This window comes from Leptodactylus fuscus, chromosome 5 (assembly GCF_031893055.1).
Source record: "Leptodactylus fuscus isolate aLepFus1 chromosome 5, aLepFus1.hap2, whole genome shotgun sequence".
NCBI classification, from domain to species: Eukaryota; Metazoa; Chordata; class Amphibia; order Anura; family Leptodactylidae; genus Leptodactylus; species Leptodactylus fuscus.
The window spans coordinates 93,706,377-93,726,406 of NC_134269.1; the positions used below are offsets into that span (position 1 = coordinate 93,706,377).

The following is a 20,030-nucleotide window of genomic DNA, read 5'->3' on the forward strand; positions in this document are numbered from 1 at the left end:
TAGGTCTCTGTCACTGGTGGACCCAAATGACGGTCTGCTGTCTTAGCAGTTACACACAGATATCGACGGACTCCTTTGATTATAATGGGGTCTCTTGGGTGTCTGCTGTTTCAAAACTGAAACTAGCGGAGAGAAAAGTCCTGCATAAAGTATTTTTGGCGGTTTCTGAGGCACTGATGTAAACTTGGCCTTACTTTTGTTAAATGATATGAAACGGAATGAACACTTTTGCAGAGCTGTAGATCACTAAGTTAGTGAAGTTTATCTAGAAATTAAAGTACATAGCTGAACATACCCTAAGTGGCTTTGTTGTGAGTCGGGTGATCATGGCCACTTGAATTTTATCCACTCAGTCTTTTGTTGGAATACACACCATTGCTAAGTATTTTGTGTGTTTCACCTATCTTTCTATCTCTAGTGTAGGGTATTGTGCTGACCGTACCAGTGCTGTGATCACTTTTGTAACGGGTGCACACTCTAAATAAGTGGTTAAAAATAATTTGGCCTGAAACGTCTGTGTAGTCAACATAAAGAATTGGCACATGATTTATTTAGACTTGAACCCATCACATGTGAAATAAAGGACTAGCTAGACATAAAGGAGCAGTCTTAAGGTTAGTTCACACGGTGTAATTTGGAGGTGATTTAGAGGCATTTTTTACCTCAAAATCAGTTCTAAATTCCGTCTCCCATTGAAAACAATCAGGACAATGAAAAAAAAAGTGTCCTGCTTGCTCTTGCTGCAGATTGAGCCCCAGAGCCCACAGTGTGAGACACTCTACTGGTTACCCTATGTTATCTGAGGTAAATCAGAGACAGAAAGCACAGTGCCGGACAGTGGAATACCCTACTCCAAGAGCTAGTAATGGCAGATCTTATATCCACTTTCAAAAGCTGCAACATTCATATCTAATAAATTACTTTTTTTTTTTTTTTTTTTTTTTTAAAGCAATGAATTATGTATAATTGACTGATATAAGTTGAACTTGATGGACGTGTCCTTTTTTACCTAAATGATTATGCAATTATGTAAATGTTCTTAAAATCATTTGATTATTGAAACAATTGTTAATTGTCAGGCTAGGTTCACATCTGGGCCAGAGTCTCTATTGGAGATTCCTGGAAAGAGGACTTTTCTTTTCACTGGTTTCAGCATAAAAATGGTGGTCACCCGGCAGATCCCATTATAATCTATGGGTTCCGCGGGTTATCGCTGTTTTAGCAGTCTGGCTCTCGGTCATTTGGGTCCCCTGGTGGACCTGAATGAAGGAAACACATGTGCGGGTGTGAACCTAGCCTTATCAATGTTTATTCATTTTGCATAGTTTACATTAAAAAATTTACCTTCATAAAACTGGCTGGTTTTCATGTGGCGCGTGTGGTTTTTGTTTTTTTTTCAATTTTGTTTATTAGTGAATGTGCTAGGGAAACATCCGGTGCTGCATCGGCAATAGACTATGTGAGATTGTCTTCCATTCAATGAATGGTATTGAGGAATACTGCCGGGTATGTTTACTTCAGCACTATTGCCCCAATGCCTTTACATCAGAGGAGCGGAGCATTGACCTCAGCACTACTACTTTACAAATCACATGCTGAACACTTTGTCTTAGCAGCTATTGTTCTCTATGACACACGCCCATGTTTGTTCACACCTTCACACCTGTGGAGTCTGCATGGTGGGAACTGTACATAAAACATTTTTGATGTATTCAGTAGTTTTTTAACTCTGTGTGAGTAGAAATTCTTATTATAGCGATTATTGACTTAAATGGCATTTAAGAAGTTGACTTGGATTCCCAGTTGCAGTTCTGAAAAAAATGTCATTGTATTGCTTTACAAATACTGCTGTAACAGTACAAAGTTTGGATTTGGTACATCTGTGTATATATTTATTTTTTTAAATATACCAAGTTACAAAAACGGAGACCCCTATAGCTATACACATTAAGCATATTGTTAGTAGGCTACTTGTATGCTATTTGTTCAATAGTGCGTCACCCATAATGAAGGTGAGATGTTGTGTGTGTGTGTGTGTGTGTGTGTGTGTGTGTGTGTGTCCTGTACAGTCAAACCCTGTTAACTTGTGGGCATGAGAATTTGTTTCTGAGGTAACGAAGATCTGTGACCAGCGATAGATTTAACATTGAGACTAGCACACGTCACAGTACACACAGATTTGGATATCAGGGGACATGTTTCTGCCACACTTTTCATATTTTATCCCATACAAACCATTTTATACCTATTGCAAACCTAGGGCAATGATAAATAACATAGCTGTACTCCTCCAATAGCTGACACTACTCCTCATACTTTTCTACTTTCCTATACACATGCTTGCTCAGTCAAGTGTTCATGTGTTCTCAGTGGAGAGAGGCAAATGAGCCACTACCAGACCCCACTTGTGGCAACTTGTCTCACTTGAGAATAGTGGATCGGACATGTTGTCAATCCAGTCCAGTCCTTCTAGTCCTTCCTTCCCTTAACATTTGCTTTCAGGTCAGATTCCGGATGTTACTATACACAATCCCATCAACATTGGCACAGGCTATTTGAAGTAAACAATCTGTTGAAGTTTAATAAAAGAGAACCTAACAATCTCATTGTGCAGGGATTCGCCTTGTTTTATTCTGTCTGTATTAACCTCTCATTCATGTGAATCATTTCTTTACAGAGTATGGATTTTCACAACCCTCTCTAAGATGGTGCTTATGGTTAGGAAAATCAGGCAAACTCTTTGAGTGCCAGAATTTAAAGACTTTCATGTTTCTGTGTATCTCTGAATTTCTAATTCCACAACTGCAGTTTATGAATTACTTTTTCATGTGACTTGTGAAATGATTACTTTAACTTGACTTCATATCATGTAATAATTAACTGGCTTGTTAAAAAGATCTGTTTAGCAGTTTCTTAATGTCTAACATACAATGTATTTTTTTTTTTTTTCTCAATTGTGTTTTACAGGTGTCCACCCACAGACGGGGAACCGTCCACACTCCTTCTGATGGGACACGGAGTGCCGCCATGTCAGAGGTGGGGGGTGGCAGTGGGCGACGCCGCCTGCTGGATGAAGAGTTCACTCTGCAGGTTTACCCTGGCAGCATCTCTCCAGATGTCATCTACTGTCCGGTACCCGCCCGCCGACACACCACAGCTGCTGATGTCATTGATGCTGTCATTACGGCATTGCGCTTGGACAGAGCCAAGTTCTACGTACTGGCTGAGGTCAAGGAGTTTGGTGGAGAAGAGTGGATACTTAACCCCAGTGACTGTCCTGTGCAGCGCATGATGCTGTGGCCCAGACTTGCCTTAGAGGCTCGTGGGTCTGGAGAGGACTATCGATTTCTCCTGAGGGAAAAGAATGTGGATGGATCCATTCATTATGGTAGTCTCCAGTCTTGGCTAAAAGTGACAGAAGAGCGCAGGCGCATGGTTGAGAGGGGCTTCCTTCCCCAGGAACAGGGACCAGAATGTGAGGACCTATGTGGATTGCCTGATCTAAGTGAGAGGGCACTTCTTGAGACTCTTAGAACACGCTTTCGACAAGAGAAGATCTACACTTATGTTGGAAGCATATTGGTGGCAGTTAATCCATTCCGTTTCTTACCAATCTATAACCCTAAATATGTGAAGATGTATGATAACCGAAGGCTGGGAGACCGTGAGCCTCATATATATGCAGTTGCAGATGCTGCTTACCATGCCATGCTACGTCGCCAGCGGAATCAGTGCATTGTTATTTCTGGGGAAACTGGCTCTGGAAAGACTCAAAGCACAAATTTTCTTATCCATCATTTAACTGCTCTTAGTCAGAAAGGATATGCCAGTGGAGTGGAACAAATAATACTAGGTGCTGGACCTGTGCTGGAGGTTAGGATATTTCCTATATTAAACCATGTGACAGACAAATGATTTACAGGCCTATTAATGTTTCCCTCACCACAACACCTCTTATACTGTCATACAAAGACTACCTATATAATAATAAGATTTCAAAACCGAATTAAGTATTTTTTATTCACCCCATACTGATTTATAGGAAAATTTCTTATTTTGTGATGACTACAGGCCATTACCTTAATTTACATTCTTTTACTGTACTCCTAATGATCAGCACACGTGCACACACATAAATATGCTTCTGAAATATACACCTAATGTAGCCGAAAACGAGATCTGAACAAAGCCTAAGGCTGGCAATTTACTTGGCTGTAGACAGGTGTATCACTTGACCCCTTCATACACATGCACGCTCTGTGCAGCCAAGCGTGCATCTGGTCTGAGCTGTTAATAGGGAGAGGGGTGAAAACTGCCTCCAGACTCTTATGGCTGCAACCCAGAGCTCAATCCTTATAGATCTGCACATACAGACTCCACACTTTTATATCATGTGATAGTAACATACACTCAAACCATGAACTAATAAATGCACATCAACAAACAGGACTTTTATTGGTCATATGGTGACATATAAGTAATTGAAATGGCCATCCTGAGTTTGTGAGGTAGGTACAGGTACATGGTTAGAGCTGGTGAGTTGTTGTGTGTCCAAAGGGAAATTCATTGGAACAGGATAGAAAGCAGTGTTTATTGTAGACTTAGGCTCTTTTTCTTGATGTACACTATGTACCAGAAAGACCCCTGTGGATGGATATATATATATATATATATATATATATATATATATATATATATATTAAACATGGAGCATTATGAGCGATGGATGCCACTGTTAGGCATACACCACAGGCATCTATTTATCTTATGTTCTGGATCTTTTACCAGTGCATAGGTTAAATAAGCAGGGAAAACACATTGGGCAGATAAACTAATGCTGTCAAATTTTAGGCAATGCAAACGTAGACTAAACCATCTTAACCTGTGCCAGATTTTTCAAAGTGCCTAACACTGTTTGAAAGTCAGACAGGCTTTTTTAGTTTGCTTCTTTTTTAACAAAAAAATGCACCAACATTTTGATGCATTTTTTGGCATATGGCATTGCATGTTAAGGCCAGGGCTCCACGCTGCGAAAACGCTGCATTTTATTGTAGCTTCAAAGTGGGATGGGATTCTGGCTAATCCCATCCACACATTGCAGAAAAAAATCTGCAGTAGAAAAGTTGCATTTTCAAAAATGCTCACGCTTGCAGCATATCAATTATATGCCATTGCCATTTTCCGTATAGGTATAAATAGGGACAGAAAGCCCACAGAGGACGTTGTTGTGGATTTTTGCGCCAAACCCAAAATGGTTACAAAAGGAATGGGAATTATTAAGGATTTATACGTCTACCTTCTGCTCAATCCACTACTGAATTTGGCTCAAAAACACACAGCAAAATCTGCAACAAAAAAAATTGCTTTTCTTCAACGTGGGGACTTAGCTTTAGAAAGTGTCCAAAACAATTGGAAATGTAAGTACAAAGAATATATACCATTTTCTTTAGTACAAATTACACCAGAATTCTGTCTCCTTTTCACTAGTTTATCTGCTTATAGCTGCTTTCACACAGCAATGTTTGCTCAGTTTATTTTGTTCAGTGATTGTGAGCCAAAAGTAGGATTGGAGACTATACAGAGATCAGATATAATAAAAATATTTGTGCCTGTTCTGTATTTTTAACCCAATCCTAGTTTTGGTTCACAATCACTGATGAAAATCACTGACCAAATACTGACCGTATGAAAGCAGCCTAACTGTGAAAAGACTAATATAAGCCTAACATAAGAAATGTGCATGTTACTGCCCAATATAACCTTCAAATATAATGAATATTACTGGAGAAGGCATCTGTGACAAGGGACTGTAGAGGCTTGGGATAACCAAAACTAGGAGGCGAAAAAAACCTACATCAGAACCAAAGACAGATTGCCTTTGGGAAATGACTTCTCATTTGGAATACAGTCTATATGCTATTCCCATTTTAGAGAAGTGTTTCAGTACGCTCGGGCTGCAGTGCAAATGTAGTAATGAAAATGAGTTCCCTTGTCACCGGTTGTGAATGCAATGATGTTTTTTCTCCAAAGCCCATTGCATTTGATGAACAATAGTCCCTCATAGTGTATACACCTTATATATTAGTTGACAGCAATACCATTATTAAATTTTTTCCCTAAAATACACTGTGTTGCAACTAAGAAAAACCTTGGCATTCAGAAAACGTATGCTTTGTATATCTGAGGAGTCTCCAAAGGTCTTTATTTAATTCCCTTATTTGTTTTCCCTTTTTATTGTCCATTTTAGGCTTTTGGAAATGCTAAGACTTCTCAAAACAACAATTCCAGTCGATTTGGAAAATTCATCCAAGTCAACTATCACGAGACAGGAACAGTACGGGGGTAAGACAGCCATATGCTGCGCGGTGGTTGGTTGTGAGTCAGGCTTTATTGTTGATGGGTTTTATTGTGCCTATGTGTATTTACTTTTTTACATGTGTGTTTGTTGAAGGGTGACTTTTACAAGTTATTGTGTTACTGTTGTAACCTTTTCAGAGCAAAGTTCCTAACATTGTAAGACAATATGCAGAGTGCTTAAAGAGAACCTGATGGCCAGTATAGGATTGTGTATGGGCACATCAGAATGGGTAACAGCCAGTTGTCAATTTATTCACATGGGAGGAATAGCAGGCATAGTTAAACCTTAAACGAATGGCGCCCAAAATATATTGAACTGGACATGCCAAAATAGATAATAGGCCTCCCTTAAAGGGGCTATATGGGGAGAATAAAGTTTTCACTACATTCATTGCACTTGATAAACCAGTTGCTTTTACATGGAGTAGACCGGATTCAGTCATGTGTCTCCACTGCCGAGATACTACCTATTGTGTTAAGCTAAGCCACAATGCCGTTATTGCTCCATAGAGCTTATTTCATATTGAAAAGAATGGGGATATCTCAATAATGAAGGCAGTGAGTCACAATGGGGAAAACACTATTTGTTTCAGGTCACCCTAGCCTATAGGTGGTGGGGCTGGTTTGATGTGCGAGGTTCTGGTAACAGACTTCCTTTAAGGGGAAACTTGATAGCATTTTATTAAAGCCATGAACATTTACTTTTGTGCAGAGCTTATGTGGAAAAATATCTACTGGAGAAGTCTAGGCTTGTTTACCAGGAACAACAAGAGAGGTGAGTATGTCCAAATATTGGTTTATAGCTACCTTTCTTATGGAAGGTTGGGTGGTTTGAGGTTGGATTTGGTATCTTTAAAGGGGCTCTATCACTGGGAAAAGTAATTTTTAACTAATCACATCTTTGCATAGCCACACAGCTTTAGTATGTAAATTGCCTCATTGGTTTATGAATAAGACTGTTCTTATTCATATGCTAATTAGACTAGTGCACGATGCATTGTGCACCCTCTATGCTATTGTTTCCTATTGGAGTATATGCACTGGCTGCTGCTGCTGATGACTCGGCTTCCTGTTTGCACACACACATAGGAGATAATAGGAGAGAGGAGTGCTGCTGGGAACTTCCTGTGCAGGCTGGAAGCTCATTAGCATATGCATAAAAACGGACTTATTCAGAAACCACTGAGGCAATCTACGTACTAAAGATAGGTGTGGGATAACCTTTCTAAAGGCTATGCAAGGATGTGATTAGTTAACAATGAATTTTCCCAATGATAGAGCCCCTTTAAGGATGGTTGACCACTAATAAGTCAAATCCTGTAGTTGTGTAGCTAGCTCCTAAATTTTACAACATCTTGCCCATCCCTATCTGAGACTGTTCGCATCATGTGACTTTGATTTCTCAATATAAATCTTAATGGTTTACTTACTTTATGATCTCACCCAGTCTGAGCTCCATATTTGCAGACGCACAGTAGTAGAAGTGGTATGACATAGACCCTTTGCTTATTACATATAATCTGCATAGTGTTAGCCTGTAGGAACAAGCTGATGATGATTATTTTAATATTTTGTATTGGTAATCAATGCATTGGCAGAAATTACCTTGGTGAAACAAAGAAATACATATATTTCTGTGGCCAATTATCAGAATTTATTTCAGTATACATTAGAGTATTACCGTTTCTTATACAATTGTACAAATATAACATTGCTCTGGAGACAACCAGTTGTATTACAGGTTATTATGTCCAATTCACTATTGTATTTGTACCCTCAAAAGGGATGCAGAAGAAACTTTATACAAAAACACTACTTGCAACTTTTCCCTACATATTTCTTTCAGGCTGTAAGGGTATTTTTCTGGGTTAAAAATATAGATGACCTATCCTAAGATAGGGCTGACACCCACCACCCATATCTCGTCTCAGCAGCTGATATGCAGAGAGTGAAGAGGAAGCAGACTGTAGCTTAGTTCCTATTCAAATGATGGGAACTGATCTGCAGTAACATAGTCTGGCCACAACACAGAGAACAGAGCTGTCTGTGTATGGCGCCATTCTCTGTTACCAGCTACTGAGAAAAGCTAATTTTTTACTAAAGAATATGCACAGCATACACACAGCGATTTCTAAAACCGTTGCGGTTTTGGAAATCGCAGCATGTGAATTATACCTACGGAAACACCAGTGGTTTCCCTATAGTCATGATTGAAGCAGAAAGTCTGCAGAGGAAACCTCTGCGGACTTTCTGTGAAAAGCGCTACAGCACACTACGTACAGCCTTTGCCTAAGGCCCCACATTACGGAAGAGCTACTTTTTTTTGTTGCAGATTTCCTTGTGGTTTTTTTGAGCCAAAGCCAAGAGTAGATTGAGCAGGAGGGGAAAGTATAAGAGTTTCCTTTATGTTTTACATTCATTATGCATCCACTCCTGGGTTTGGCTGGCAAAAACTGCCACAAATAAATTTGCTTTTCCGCAACATATAGCCTAGGCAAAGGTTTTTTTTTTTTGTTGCAAATTGTGCTGCGTTTTTTTTTTTTTTCTTCATCCAAACCAAGAATAGCTACAAAAGGAATGGAAAATATATAGGACCTAGTTATACTTCTCCATTCTGCTCAATCCACACTTGGCTTTGGCCAAGTCTGGCCAGATTTAATTAGGATTTCAGCGCAGGATCAGCATCAAAATTCTAATCAAATCCTGAACATGTGAATAAAGCCTAAAGGGTGAATTCACACTGAGTAAACGCTAGCTTATTCTGAACGTAAAACACGTTCAGAATAAGCGGCGTCTAAAGCAGCTCCATTCATTTCTATGGGAGCGGGGATACGAGCGCTCCCCATAGAAATGAATGGGCTGCTTCTTTCACTCCGTGCAGTCCCATTGAAGTGAATGGGGAGTGCCGGCGTGTACGCTCCGGCATGAGCAGAGCTTGCCGTATACGCCGGCACTCCCCATTCACTTCAATGGGACTGCACGGAGTGAAAGAAGCAGCCCATTCATTTCTATGGGGAGCGCTCGTATCCCCGCTCCCATAGAAATGAATGGAGCTGCTTTAGACGCCGCTTATTCTGAACGTGTTTTACGTTCAGAATAAGCTAGCGTTTACTCAGTGTGAATGCACCCTAAGACTAATACATGTCTCTTCGTCAGTAGTCGAAAGAGTTTTAGAACCAATTATGAAGTAATTAATATTATAACTAACTGCGTTTAGACACTGTCTGTGTTGTCTTTCTTTCCTGTGTGTGTTCCTCACTAGAAACATCTTTCAGCTTTAATTGAATTCTATAGAGGATCATTTTCTATTCTGAACAGCCTCACATCTGGTGCCTTGTGTAACTTATGGCAGCGCGGAGATCTAGAGACGTCTTTAATTTTGTAACTGATTTCAAAAATAGGTCTTTGTTTTTACTTTGTGGCTTCTGGTTCTTGAGGCCACTGTTTTGGTGTTTTGCCATATGGGTACGTAATTTTCTGCAGTCATCCCTAACCACTTCCTCTGGTCAGGCCAGAGGGACCTTTGCATTGCCAGCTCTGGGACAAGTGTTGGCAGCATTGTTTAAAGCCAGGGCACACAAAGTTCACTAACTGAGATTTGTATAGTACTAGTTATAGAGTTTTTTTTGTATAGCCCTCTTCTGTTCTGCGCATTTTTTTTTATGGGTTTTTCTTTTCGTTTCCTGTTTTATCCTTAGTTGTTATAATGTATGGATCTGAATATATTAAGGAAATTTTAACTTTTAAAGGAATTTGTTGAATTTTAACAGGAATTACCATGTTTTCTACTATCTGTTGGCTGGAGCAAGTGAAGAGGAAAAAACTGAATTTCACCTTGATCATCCAGAAAACTATCATTACCTAAACCAGGTGAGATTATATTAATACCCTGCAAACAATGAGCTGGTGTGTCATAACAAAATCAAGACAGTGTCTCATAGAATATGTTGCAAATTACAAATGGTTGATACTGTCATATATATCCAGCAGTTTTGCAGCTGCAAATATTTTAATATCCAATTTTTTTGCTTCTGAAATACAAGAACAACATAAAATATGTCCCAATGTTTTATTATCTAATCTATATTTTGAGCATTTATAAGAGCAATCAATGAGCTCTATTAAGATATTCAGGTACGATCCTGTAGACATTTAGGAATTACGTCAATGTTTGCTCGACATCCCAGCTACCTCCAACATCAATCCTAGTGACTTTGTAATCCTGCCTGTCAGTCAGCTAGGAATATGAGTGCTTTATGGCGATGACTCCACGACTCTTCTGATGATTCTCTTATTGTGGTTAGGTTATCAAAGAGGAACACTATATACATGAGATGATATCCCAACCACAATAAGGAAATTATGACTGGTTTTCTTACAAGTGCCAGACCACATAAAAAGTTCCTGCACTCATATTCATGTCCATTAGCAACCTAGCAATACAAATGACTGTCACCACTAATATGATTAGAGAAAATCTTTAAAACTCTGGAAAAATTCTTAATTATTTATATTTGCAAAAATATTTAGCTTTTAATTGCCTATAAATTTAATTATGGTTCTATTATTTTTTGGAAAATCTCCTTAAACTCTGTACTCTATAAAATGGGCATCTTTGGAAGAGTCCCACTGTGCCATAATAGCAGTTTTGTGACCCAAATGCTGGTGAAGGGATCCCTGTAATCCCCTGGCTCACTGTAGGACTGCTCGGAAGTTTCTTTGCTGGTTATATTTATTTCCTTTCTATATTGTTAGGCCTTGTTCACATTTGATTGATTTATTGCAGATTTTTAGTGAACGTTCAGCAATACAATGCGAATGAAAAGCGATTCACAACATTCACATGTTATGAAAAAAGTCTACACAGATTTGGTGATATGCTGTGGATTTTTCCTATCTCCAGCATCCACTGTCTGCAAAAATTTGCTGTGAATTTTACCCTTTTAGAGGAAAAAAGTAGAATCCACAGCAAAATACACAGGTAATAAATGTGAAAATTGCGGTGCATGTGCAGTAGGACTGGGCAAATAATTGTAAAATAACCGAAATTGAAAGTCAGCTCATATAATTGATATGAACTTGCTCACATCGAGCAGTTCACTTATTTTGCCCCCATTCTATCCTGTCTCACACCGCCATTGGCTAAAGGATACATCACTAACACTATGCTATCCAATCAGGATTACTGATATGTGAGTAACGGAATCCAAGATTCAGTGGTACGGAATATAATTAGGGGGCGTGGCATGTAAAAAGGGGAGTGTCCTAAAATAATTCTTCAATTGTAATCGAGCTAAAATGTTCTAATAATTGTGTTTTTGATTTAGTTCATAATGGCCGGGCTCTAATATAGAAATCGAAAATGTGTATCCTGTAGAAAGCTGGTTTGTACCAGTATGAGACGAGTGCAGTGTCAAATATGGAATTTAGAAGTTTTCTATGTCAACTGTGTCTGTTTCAGAGACAGCGGAAGCCACAGAGACAGAACTGGGGAGACTATGATGGTGAAGACGAAACAGTAAGTGTCCTATGTAATTTTATTTTACCTTGTCACTTGTATGTTAACTGTCTGTTTTGCTTTCTCTGTGTGTTTCAGAACAATGTGTTTGGTTATATATGACATTGTAACTTCAGTACTCAGTTGTTTCGGACAATAATGTTTTGTGTTTATACTGTTGGCACTATGTCAGATTTTGACAGTATCTTGAATATTCCAGGATTCCTTGAGTGGGGAGGGTGAGGACCTGAGACATGACTTTGAGCGCCTGCAGCTGGCAATGGAGATGGTTGGCTTCCTGTCAGCTACACGTAAACAGTAAGTACTGTGTGTTACACTTAAAACAAAGGATAAGTAAGTCTGCCATATCAGTTCCAATCTGGAATTGTATGGTGAGAACGAGTTTGTGTTTTATTTTGCTGACAGTTTTAGGCTTGCTGTAGTGGTATATACTAAGAAAACTAAAGTGAAAACCATAAAGTGATGGTTGTCTGGGATAAAATGTAATTCCTACACGAATCTAAACACCCTCCCCTCACCTACTTTCTATTTACCCATATCTCTGGAGCGGTCATGGGACAGCCCCAGGGACATTTACTGGTTACCAGTTACCACTAATACTCCCCCTCCACCCCTTCATACTTACCTCTCTTCCTTTAGACTTCCTCCTATGGGACGGCCCCTCCCTCTTTTCTGACTCTGCCGCTGCGTGCAACAGTCCCTATGCTGCTCTTTGCTTTGCAGCCAACAATCCACCTCTACTGTGTAGGGATAGTTAGTTGGGCAGGGCTAGTAGTGGGCGGAATAGTTAGTGAGTCAGGGTGGAGGTAGTGAGAGGGAGAGAGTGTGAGTCAGCCTACAAGTACCATGATGCATAAGTTAAGACTGCATGAAGCTACACCAAGTAAAGAAATGCAGAAGATGCTAGGAATCCCAGAGAAACCTAGAAATCACTCACCACACTGTTAAAGGTATTTTAGTGCAATTATTAACCCATTAATAGCACTTAAAGACCCTTTTAAAAAAAACAAACAAAAAAAAACATTTGTTCCCCTGGAAAACCCCTTAAAGCTTGCTGGGTATATGATATAATAAATATTTAATATGATGGGTTTTTTTTCATTGCATGTTTCTTTTTAAGGATTTTCCATAGCCATAAGTATTCTAGTGATTTGTAATTTCCCTTTGTGACTTGATGTGTTTTATTTTCCATCGGATTCTTCCAGGATAGTTTCTCTCTTGTCTGCAATTCTTCACCTTGGTAACATACAATATAAGAGGAAGACATATAGAGATGAGTCCATTGATATCTCAAATCCTGATAGTCTGCGCATTGTTTCTGATCTTCTAAAGGTAGGACAGAATCACTTTTGGGCTTACTTAGAAATACAAGTGTGTACAATCCATACCCATTTTTTGTTTTTTTTTTTGCTAAAATCTTATTTAACAAATGACTTAACAGATTAGGAATGGCTGTGTAAATATGATTTTAATAAATGTACTGCTATCCCTTTATCAGAAGTCCAGTACCATTTTCTTTTGCTGAAAAGCCATGCTCCTTGTTATGACACTGTTACCTTCTGACTGCACACAGTTCCTATCCATAAAATGGCCACAGATGTAGGCGCATATGACCATACATGTCACTCTGTATCCTCTGTTGTAACACAATGGGGAAGATTTACTAATTCTAGATTTAGAGATATCACTGGTTAAAGCAGAGGTGTATAGGTGCATATGCTGGCATTGTTACTTTAACCAATGTGCAGGGAGAGGAGAAAGTTGTTGTTTTTTAACCCCTGGCGAGGTGGTACCATGGACTTTTCTTTATGATATCATCATCCCATTATCAGCCTATAGCGTAATTGCCATTTAACATCTTAGATGTTGTGGTCAGCATAGACTCCAGCATATAAGTAGTTTTAAAGAAGCAAAAAAAAAAAAAAGGTATAAACAGATTTTTTTTTTCCCTCCTGTTAACGAAAAACAAAACCCTAAAATGAAATGAGTACATTATTTTTTTTGTTTTTTGATCAACTCACCACTCAAAAGTAAGAAACGCTAATTTAAAAAAAGTTATTTAACCAAAAATACAAGGTCTTGTAAAGCTACAATAAAATAAAATGGAAAAAGTTATGAGCACGGGAATGCAGAGAGGTACAGTTGTAAGGGCACTGTCATATCAGAAGGCACTTTTGGGACTATGTCATATTTTTTGTGACAATTTGATGGGCACAATAATATGGCCAGTCCTAAGTAGACCATTCGGAAGCTTTGCCATGCTGCCTTTCTCCCTTCTGTCAGACTTCTAAAGTGATTTCTTGCACTTGAAAAAGGATTCCTATAATCCGAAACGCGTTGTGCCTACTGTTTTATCTACAATAAAAAACGTTCCGTTTTAACCATATGGTCTTCGTACCTATCATTTCTACGTATGACCTCTGAGCGCGGATCCCTGACCTTATCCATTTCCTAAGTAGATATTTTGGCTATGCTGGCACTTTTCTCCGTGTATGGGCCGTGTTGTATGCAGTGTCTGCACAGGGGCACTACTGTGTAGGTACTTTTTGGCTCTAGTATAGAGCCGGTCAGGTAGGTGGTTCACAGTTTTGAATAATTCAGGATTCCAGACCATAATGGCCATATCTGTGTCTGGGCATTCAGAAAGTATATTGTGATTTTGGTGACCAGTGTAATAAGAGGTGGGGGCTTTTATTTAAATAATTTGGGCCGCCTCTGGATAGCAGTCAGACTAGCAAGCAAATGCATTAAGACTATACTTTAATTCTCTACTAGGAAATATGTCCACTGTTATAGATGGCATGAACAGTGACCTCAGTTTTAGACATTCAGATCCTCTTTAGCATGACACAAAATTTAACACGCTTTTGTAGGACAGGGCTGCATCAGGGAAGGCAATTCAGTGCACCCTATGTCTTTTAAGATTTTTCAACTGTATTGTTTGTAGCTATCAGTTAGCAAAAAGATGTCTATGAATGTTTGTATTGCCTAGTAATGTCATGTACTTCCACCTGCAAAAACTTTACCTCAATCTGTAGTATTACTAACATGACTTTGAAGCCTTCTTATATGACTCCCTGTGTCTAACTATTTGTGGTAACTGATATAATCACAGAAGAAATCTACTTGTTCCTAGCAGTGACAAGCCTGGGGCTCAGGTGGAAGATTTCCTTCCTTACTGTGTCACAATACAATTATACTAGGAGCTTTACATAACCCCCCTGGCAGTATGACCGCTTTTCTAATACATGTATACTTAAAAAAAAAAAAAAAAAAAAGTCGGTAAAGTTAGGCAAAACTATCACATACATCTGCTCAACCTTCCCATTCTCCCTGCAGCAAAAATGCCTGTATTCTGAATTAAGTCTGTAGTCCTATAGTGTGTCCAGCACATACATCACCAATACAGCTATGAGAAATAAAGGAATCTTTATACTCTCTTGTGTATGCTAGATGTGTATGAATTATTTAAAGGGATTATCTGGGGTAATGCAGGATGGGTGTGTTTAGTGATGATGCAGCAGTGCTCAGTAATAGAAGAAAACTCCCTCTGTGCTCCAAGATCCTCATTTGAATAAAGAATAAAAGTGATTTTTCTACGCGTCCCTGGGGCACTGAAGCATAAGAAAGATAACATTTATTTTCTGCTATCAGCATCTATAGCACTATGGGAGTGATTTTAAAGTAGGTTGGGGCTGTCATAGACTCCCTTTAAAGGGATCCTATCTTTCAAACACATTTTCTTCTGAGTAACACGTGGGAATAGCCTTAAGAAAGGCTATTCTTCTCCTACCTTTCGTTGTCTTGTCCGCGCTGCCGTTTCGTAGGAATCCCGTTTTTTTAACGGTATGCAAATGAGTTCTCTCGCAGCACTGGGGGAGGGCCCCAGTGCTCAAACAGCACTGGGGGCGTCCCCAATGCTGCGAGAGAACTCTCTCCAGTGCCGCCTCCATCTTCATCAGCAACGTCCTCTTCATCCTCTTCTTCCGGTGCAGGTTTCAGACTTCTAGGCCTCGGGCAGAACAGACTGTGCATGCCCACAGGCCACGAGAAAATGGCCGCTTACAATGCTGGATGCCCCCAGTGCTGTTTGAGCCCTGGGGCCCGTCCCCAGTGCTTCGAGAGAACTCTTTTGCATACCATTAAAAACCTGGATTCCTACGGAACGGTGGCACGGACAAGACAACGAAAGGTAGGAAAGAATAGCCTTTCTTAAGGTTATTCCCACGTGTTACTCAGAAAAAAAACGTTTGTATTATAGGATCCCATTAAGTAGATGAACGTCCATGATGGAGCGGGGACTTACTCCTGCAGCACTTCATGCTATTTTTATACTGCCACCATCTCCTCGCTCATGCATGCTTTCTATGTATTTGGTTGGGGATGCCAGTGATCACATAACTGCAAGGTGCTGTCAGTCTAACTCTATACCTTTGCAGTGATGACACTAACCATAAATTGACTGAAACGAGGGGAACATGCAGCATCAGTCACTTTTTACAGGGTTGTATCCTCATACTACACAAAGAAAGTACATGACTTCCTGTATAATGTGACCGAGAGCAGCACAACAGGGAATTCACACAGGATACATGCATTAAACACGAACTATGTTTCCTCTGATAACTTCTTTGAGTTTTATTTCACATTAGTATCCTTGAATTTTTCCCCATGTTTAGAGTTTGCTATTACTTTTTGATCAGTGGAGGTCCGACATCTGGGACTGCTACTGATTCTAAGAAGCAAGGGGTTACAGACCTGGTATATCAGTTCACCCGCTTCTAAGTTTTCCCTGTACAACGGTGATATCTGACACTTGGTTGTGCATGATAATGAGTGGCTAGGGCACTACTTAAAAGAGGAAAAAGTGAAGAAATATAATGCTATACTAGTGCTGCATCCCTTTCAGTCTCAGGTTCAGTGAGAGTCTCCAAGGTTGTACCTCCATAGATCATAATGTGGTAGCAATATGCTATCGCTTTATGAGAGGGCGAAACCCCTTAAAATAATTTCTCTTTCACATTACTGGTGATCAGAAAGGTTTCTTTTTTCACAAAGGGTATTCATAACCTATTGCCAATCCCACCACTGTTCCCTGTTCCTCCTCCCCATATGACTCATGGAGCAGCTTTAATGGGTGATAGGAGGAAAGAGAACAGTTGTTAAGAAAGACAGGTAAATTTGTGCGTGTGTGTGTGTGTACACATATATATATATATATATATATATATATATATATATATATATATATATATATATATATATATATATATATATAGACTTCTGTATACTGTGGCCGGCTACAAATTAGAAACGTATTAAAGGGAACCTGACAGGTGTTTCTTTCAACCTAAACTGACCCCAAAATATACAGGTTCAAGTAATAGCGTTCCTACAGTGGCCCTCACTAAGATTCCTGTTGTTGAAAAGTCAAGTTATAAGTTATTAAAACCTTAGATTGCCCTGACGTCCCTCACTGTTGGACATCAGCCAGATACCAACCTGCTGGCCTCACAGGGTTTTACTTTGCATATCTAAGGTTTTAAAATATTATAGATTGAAATTAACGCAACAGAAATCTTAGTGAGGGGCACCATAGGAACACCATTACTGGATGCTGCACGTTTTGGGATCAGTTTAGGTTGAAAAAACATCTGACAGGTTTCCTTCTATCTGTGTTTCTTAAATCGGAAGATGACTTATTACAGTATACTTATTTCCCGTCTCATGCCAATGTAACCTCCTTTATTCTCCTATTAAAACATACAACAGACCACCATAGAAGGATTCTAAATTGATGTCGTAAAGACATGCTGGAATTGTCTATCTGGGCTATTTTTTTTTCTTATCCTTTTTGTTTTGTTTACCCCAAGATACATGGCCCATGTCTTCTTCCTCCATACTGTTTTTGTGTGGCTGAACAGAACAACTGTAATAAAATAGGAATTGTTACTTAGTAATCCTAGCTCTCCTGTGTCCTAGGTTCGAGAAGAAATGCTCTTGGATGCGTTGATCACTAGGAAGACTGTTACAGTTGGAGAAAAGCTTATCTTGCCGTACCGTTTGCCAGAGGTGAGAAAAAAATACTTTAACACATCTATATTTATTGTTGCAAACAGCAATAATACAGCTCTTTTTTTCTGTTTTAGGCTGTGACAGTTAGGGACTCTTTGGCAAAGTCTCTTTACAGCGCCTTGTTTGATTGGATAGTCTTCCGTATCAACCATGCCCTGCTCAACATCAACAGCAAGGCGATAGATGAAGGAAGTCAGGTGAGGTGGTACGAGTATGTAGTTGTGTACGAAAGAAAAAGTTGCAGGCTGGAAAGCTATTGTAGCAAAGAATAATAAAAATGTGTACAGCATGCCAAAACTAATATATATGACACTATGCAGATTCCTGTAGTCTACATATGTATCATGTATAACTAAAAGTACTTTTACAGTTATATTCTACAGTAAAAATGTAGTACATTCCTACAACTAAATTATTTTCAGAGGCAGCCGAGAGTTCAATCACTTTCCACGTGGAGAGGCTTGAGGAGCTTCTATCACATTCATCATCAACCCTTCTGTCGCTGACTTTAGTAAGATTTATAAAGTGAAAATCTGTGATCTGTAAGTTGTTCTTACACCTACCATAGATGAAAGCTTGGTTTGCAATTGGCTGCTCCTCCTGACCTCTAATACACATGCATGCTTAGCTAAGCATGTCTGTGTTTTCAATGAGGAGACTGTTTCCTCTGCTGACAGCTTTGTTTCACTTATGCTTTAATATTTTAAAAAAATCTGACTGCATCCATTGACTCTAGTTTTATGCTGCCACCATTCCTGATGAAACAGTGCAGTTAGTTTTGGTCCCCAATATGTACAATAGGCTTTTTACTGTTAGTGGATGGTTTGGGGCCAGAGCATGCAAGGTATGTGATTTCTGAGATTTTGATTGGACGATGTCAGGGAGATTAGAATCGCACGCTCTTGCCTGAGACCACCCACTTGGCAGTTTAGAGCCTTCAGCATTTCTGGTGCTTAAAATATCTACACTGACTGCTCAGGAATAGTGGAGGCTACAGTGAATATTCTGACTGTGCCATAATCAATGGAGGATCACCTATTAAAGAGGACCTTTCACCATTGTTCCTACAGGCAGCTCTACATACTGCCGGAAAGCTGACAGTGCGCTGAGTTCAGCGCACTGTTGGCTTTCCCGATCTGTGCCCGGTGTGAAGAGCTTACGGTCCGGTATCGTAGCTCTTCTATGGTCAGAAGGGCGTTTCTGACAGTTAGCCAGAGATGTCCTTCTTCACAGCACAGCCAATCGCGCTGAGCTGTGAGAGCCGAGAGGAACTCCCCCCTCCCTCTCCTGATAATGCTCGTCTATGGACGAGTACTGCGAGCAGAGGGAGGGGGCGTTCCTCCCGGCTCTCACAGCACAGCGCGATTGGCTGTGCTGTGAAGAAGGACGTCTCTGGCTAACTGTCAGAAACGCCCTTCTGACCATAGAAGAGCTACGGTACCGGGACCATAAGCTCTTCACACCGGGCACAGATCGGGAAAGCCGACAGTGCGCTGAACTCAGCGCACTGTCAGCTTTCCGGCAGTATATAGAACTGCCTGTGGGCAAAATGGTGAAAGGTCCTCTTTAAAGGATGTAAAGAACTGGATTTGGCAGATGTAATAAGTGATTAATAACTGATCAAACTGAACCACCTTTCAAATAGCTGTAAAAGTGCCATAACTGCTAACCATCTGTGGCTTTAAGGATTTAAAGGGGGGTTTTCCCATGAATCTAACCATATTTAAATTTGTAGAAAATTAAAAGTTTAACATTTTACAAATATAGGTAATTATACATTTTTCATAGTTTTAAAGATTTTCTATAACCATCTTAGTGGTGACAGTCTTGTTGTGATCAGTTGCCAGTGGATATGACCATGAATGCAGAAACTTTCTATGGTCTGAGATTTGCCAAAAACCTAGCCATGATTTCCTTATTGCAGCCAGGTTATTCTCATATATGTAATGATAACCTGGCCACAATAAGGAAATAATGTCTGGGTTTCTGAAAAGTGCCAAACCATAGAAAGTTCCTCAATTCATAGTGGTATTTTATTGGCAGTCGGTCAAGACAAAAGACTGTTATTACTAAGATGATT

At 39.6% G+C, this 20,030-nt stretch overlaps 1 protein-coding gene across 4 annotated transcripts in view; it reads left to right on the forward strand.

Annotated features, from left to right (window-relative positions):
- MYO9A (myosin IXA) overlaps positions 1 to 20,030 on the forward strand; it is a 102,661-nt gene that overhangs the window by 28,514 nt on the left and 54,117 nt on the right. For all 4 annotated transcript variants that reach the window (XM_075273650.1, XM_075273651.1, XM_075273653.1 and 1 more), the window contains exons 2-10: positions 2,968 to 3,873; positions 6,248 to 6,342; positions 7,070 to 7,132; positions 10,128 to 10,227; positions 11,819 to 11,875; positions 12,075 to 12,172; positions 13,081 to 13,207; positions 17,858 to 17,947; positions 18,025 to 18,147. In XM_075273650.1, the coding sequence (XP_075129751.1) occupies positions 3,028 to 3,873; positions 6,248 to 6,342; positions 7,070 to 7,132; positions 10,128 to 10,227; positions 11,819 to 11,875; positions 12,075 to 12,172; positions 13,081 to 13,207; positions 17,858 to 17,947; positions 18,025 to 18,147 (1,599 nt within the window). In that variant the 5' untranslated portion in view covers positions 2,968 to 3,027. The remainder of the gene's footprint in view (positions 1 to 2,967; positions 3,874 to 6,247; positions 6,343 to 7,069; positions 7,133 to 10,127; positions 10,228 to 11,818; positions 11,876 to 12,074; positions 12,173 to 13,080; positions 13,208 to 17,857; positions 17,948 to 18,024; positions 18,148 to 20,030) is intronic.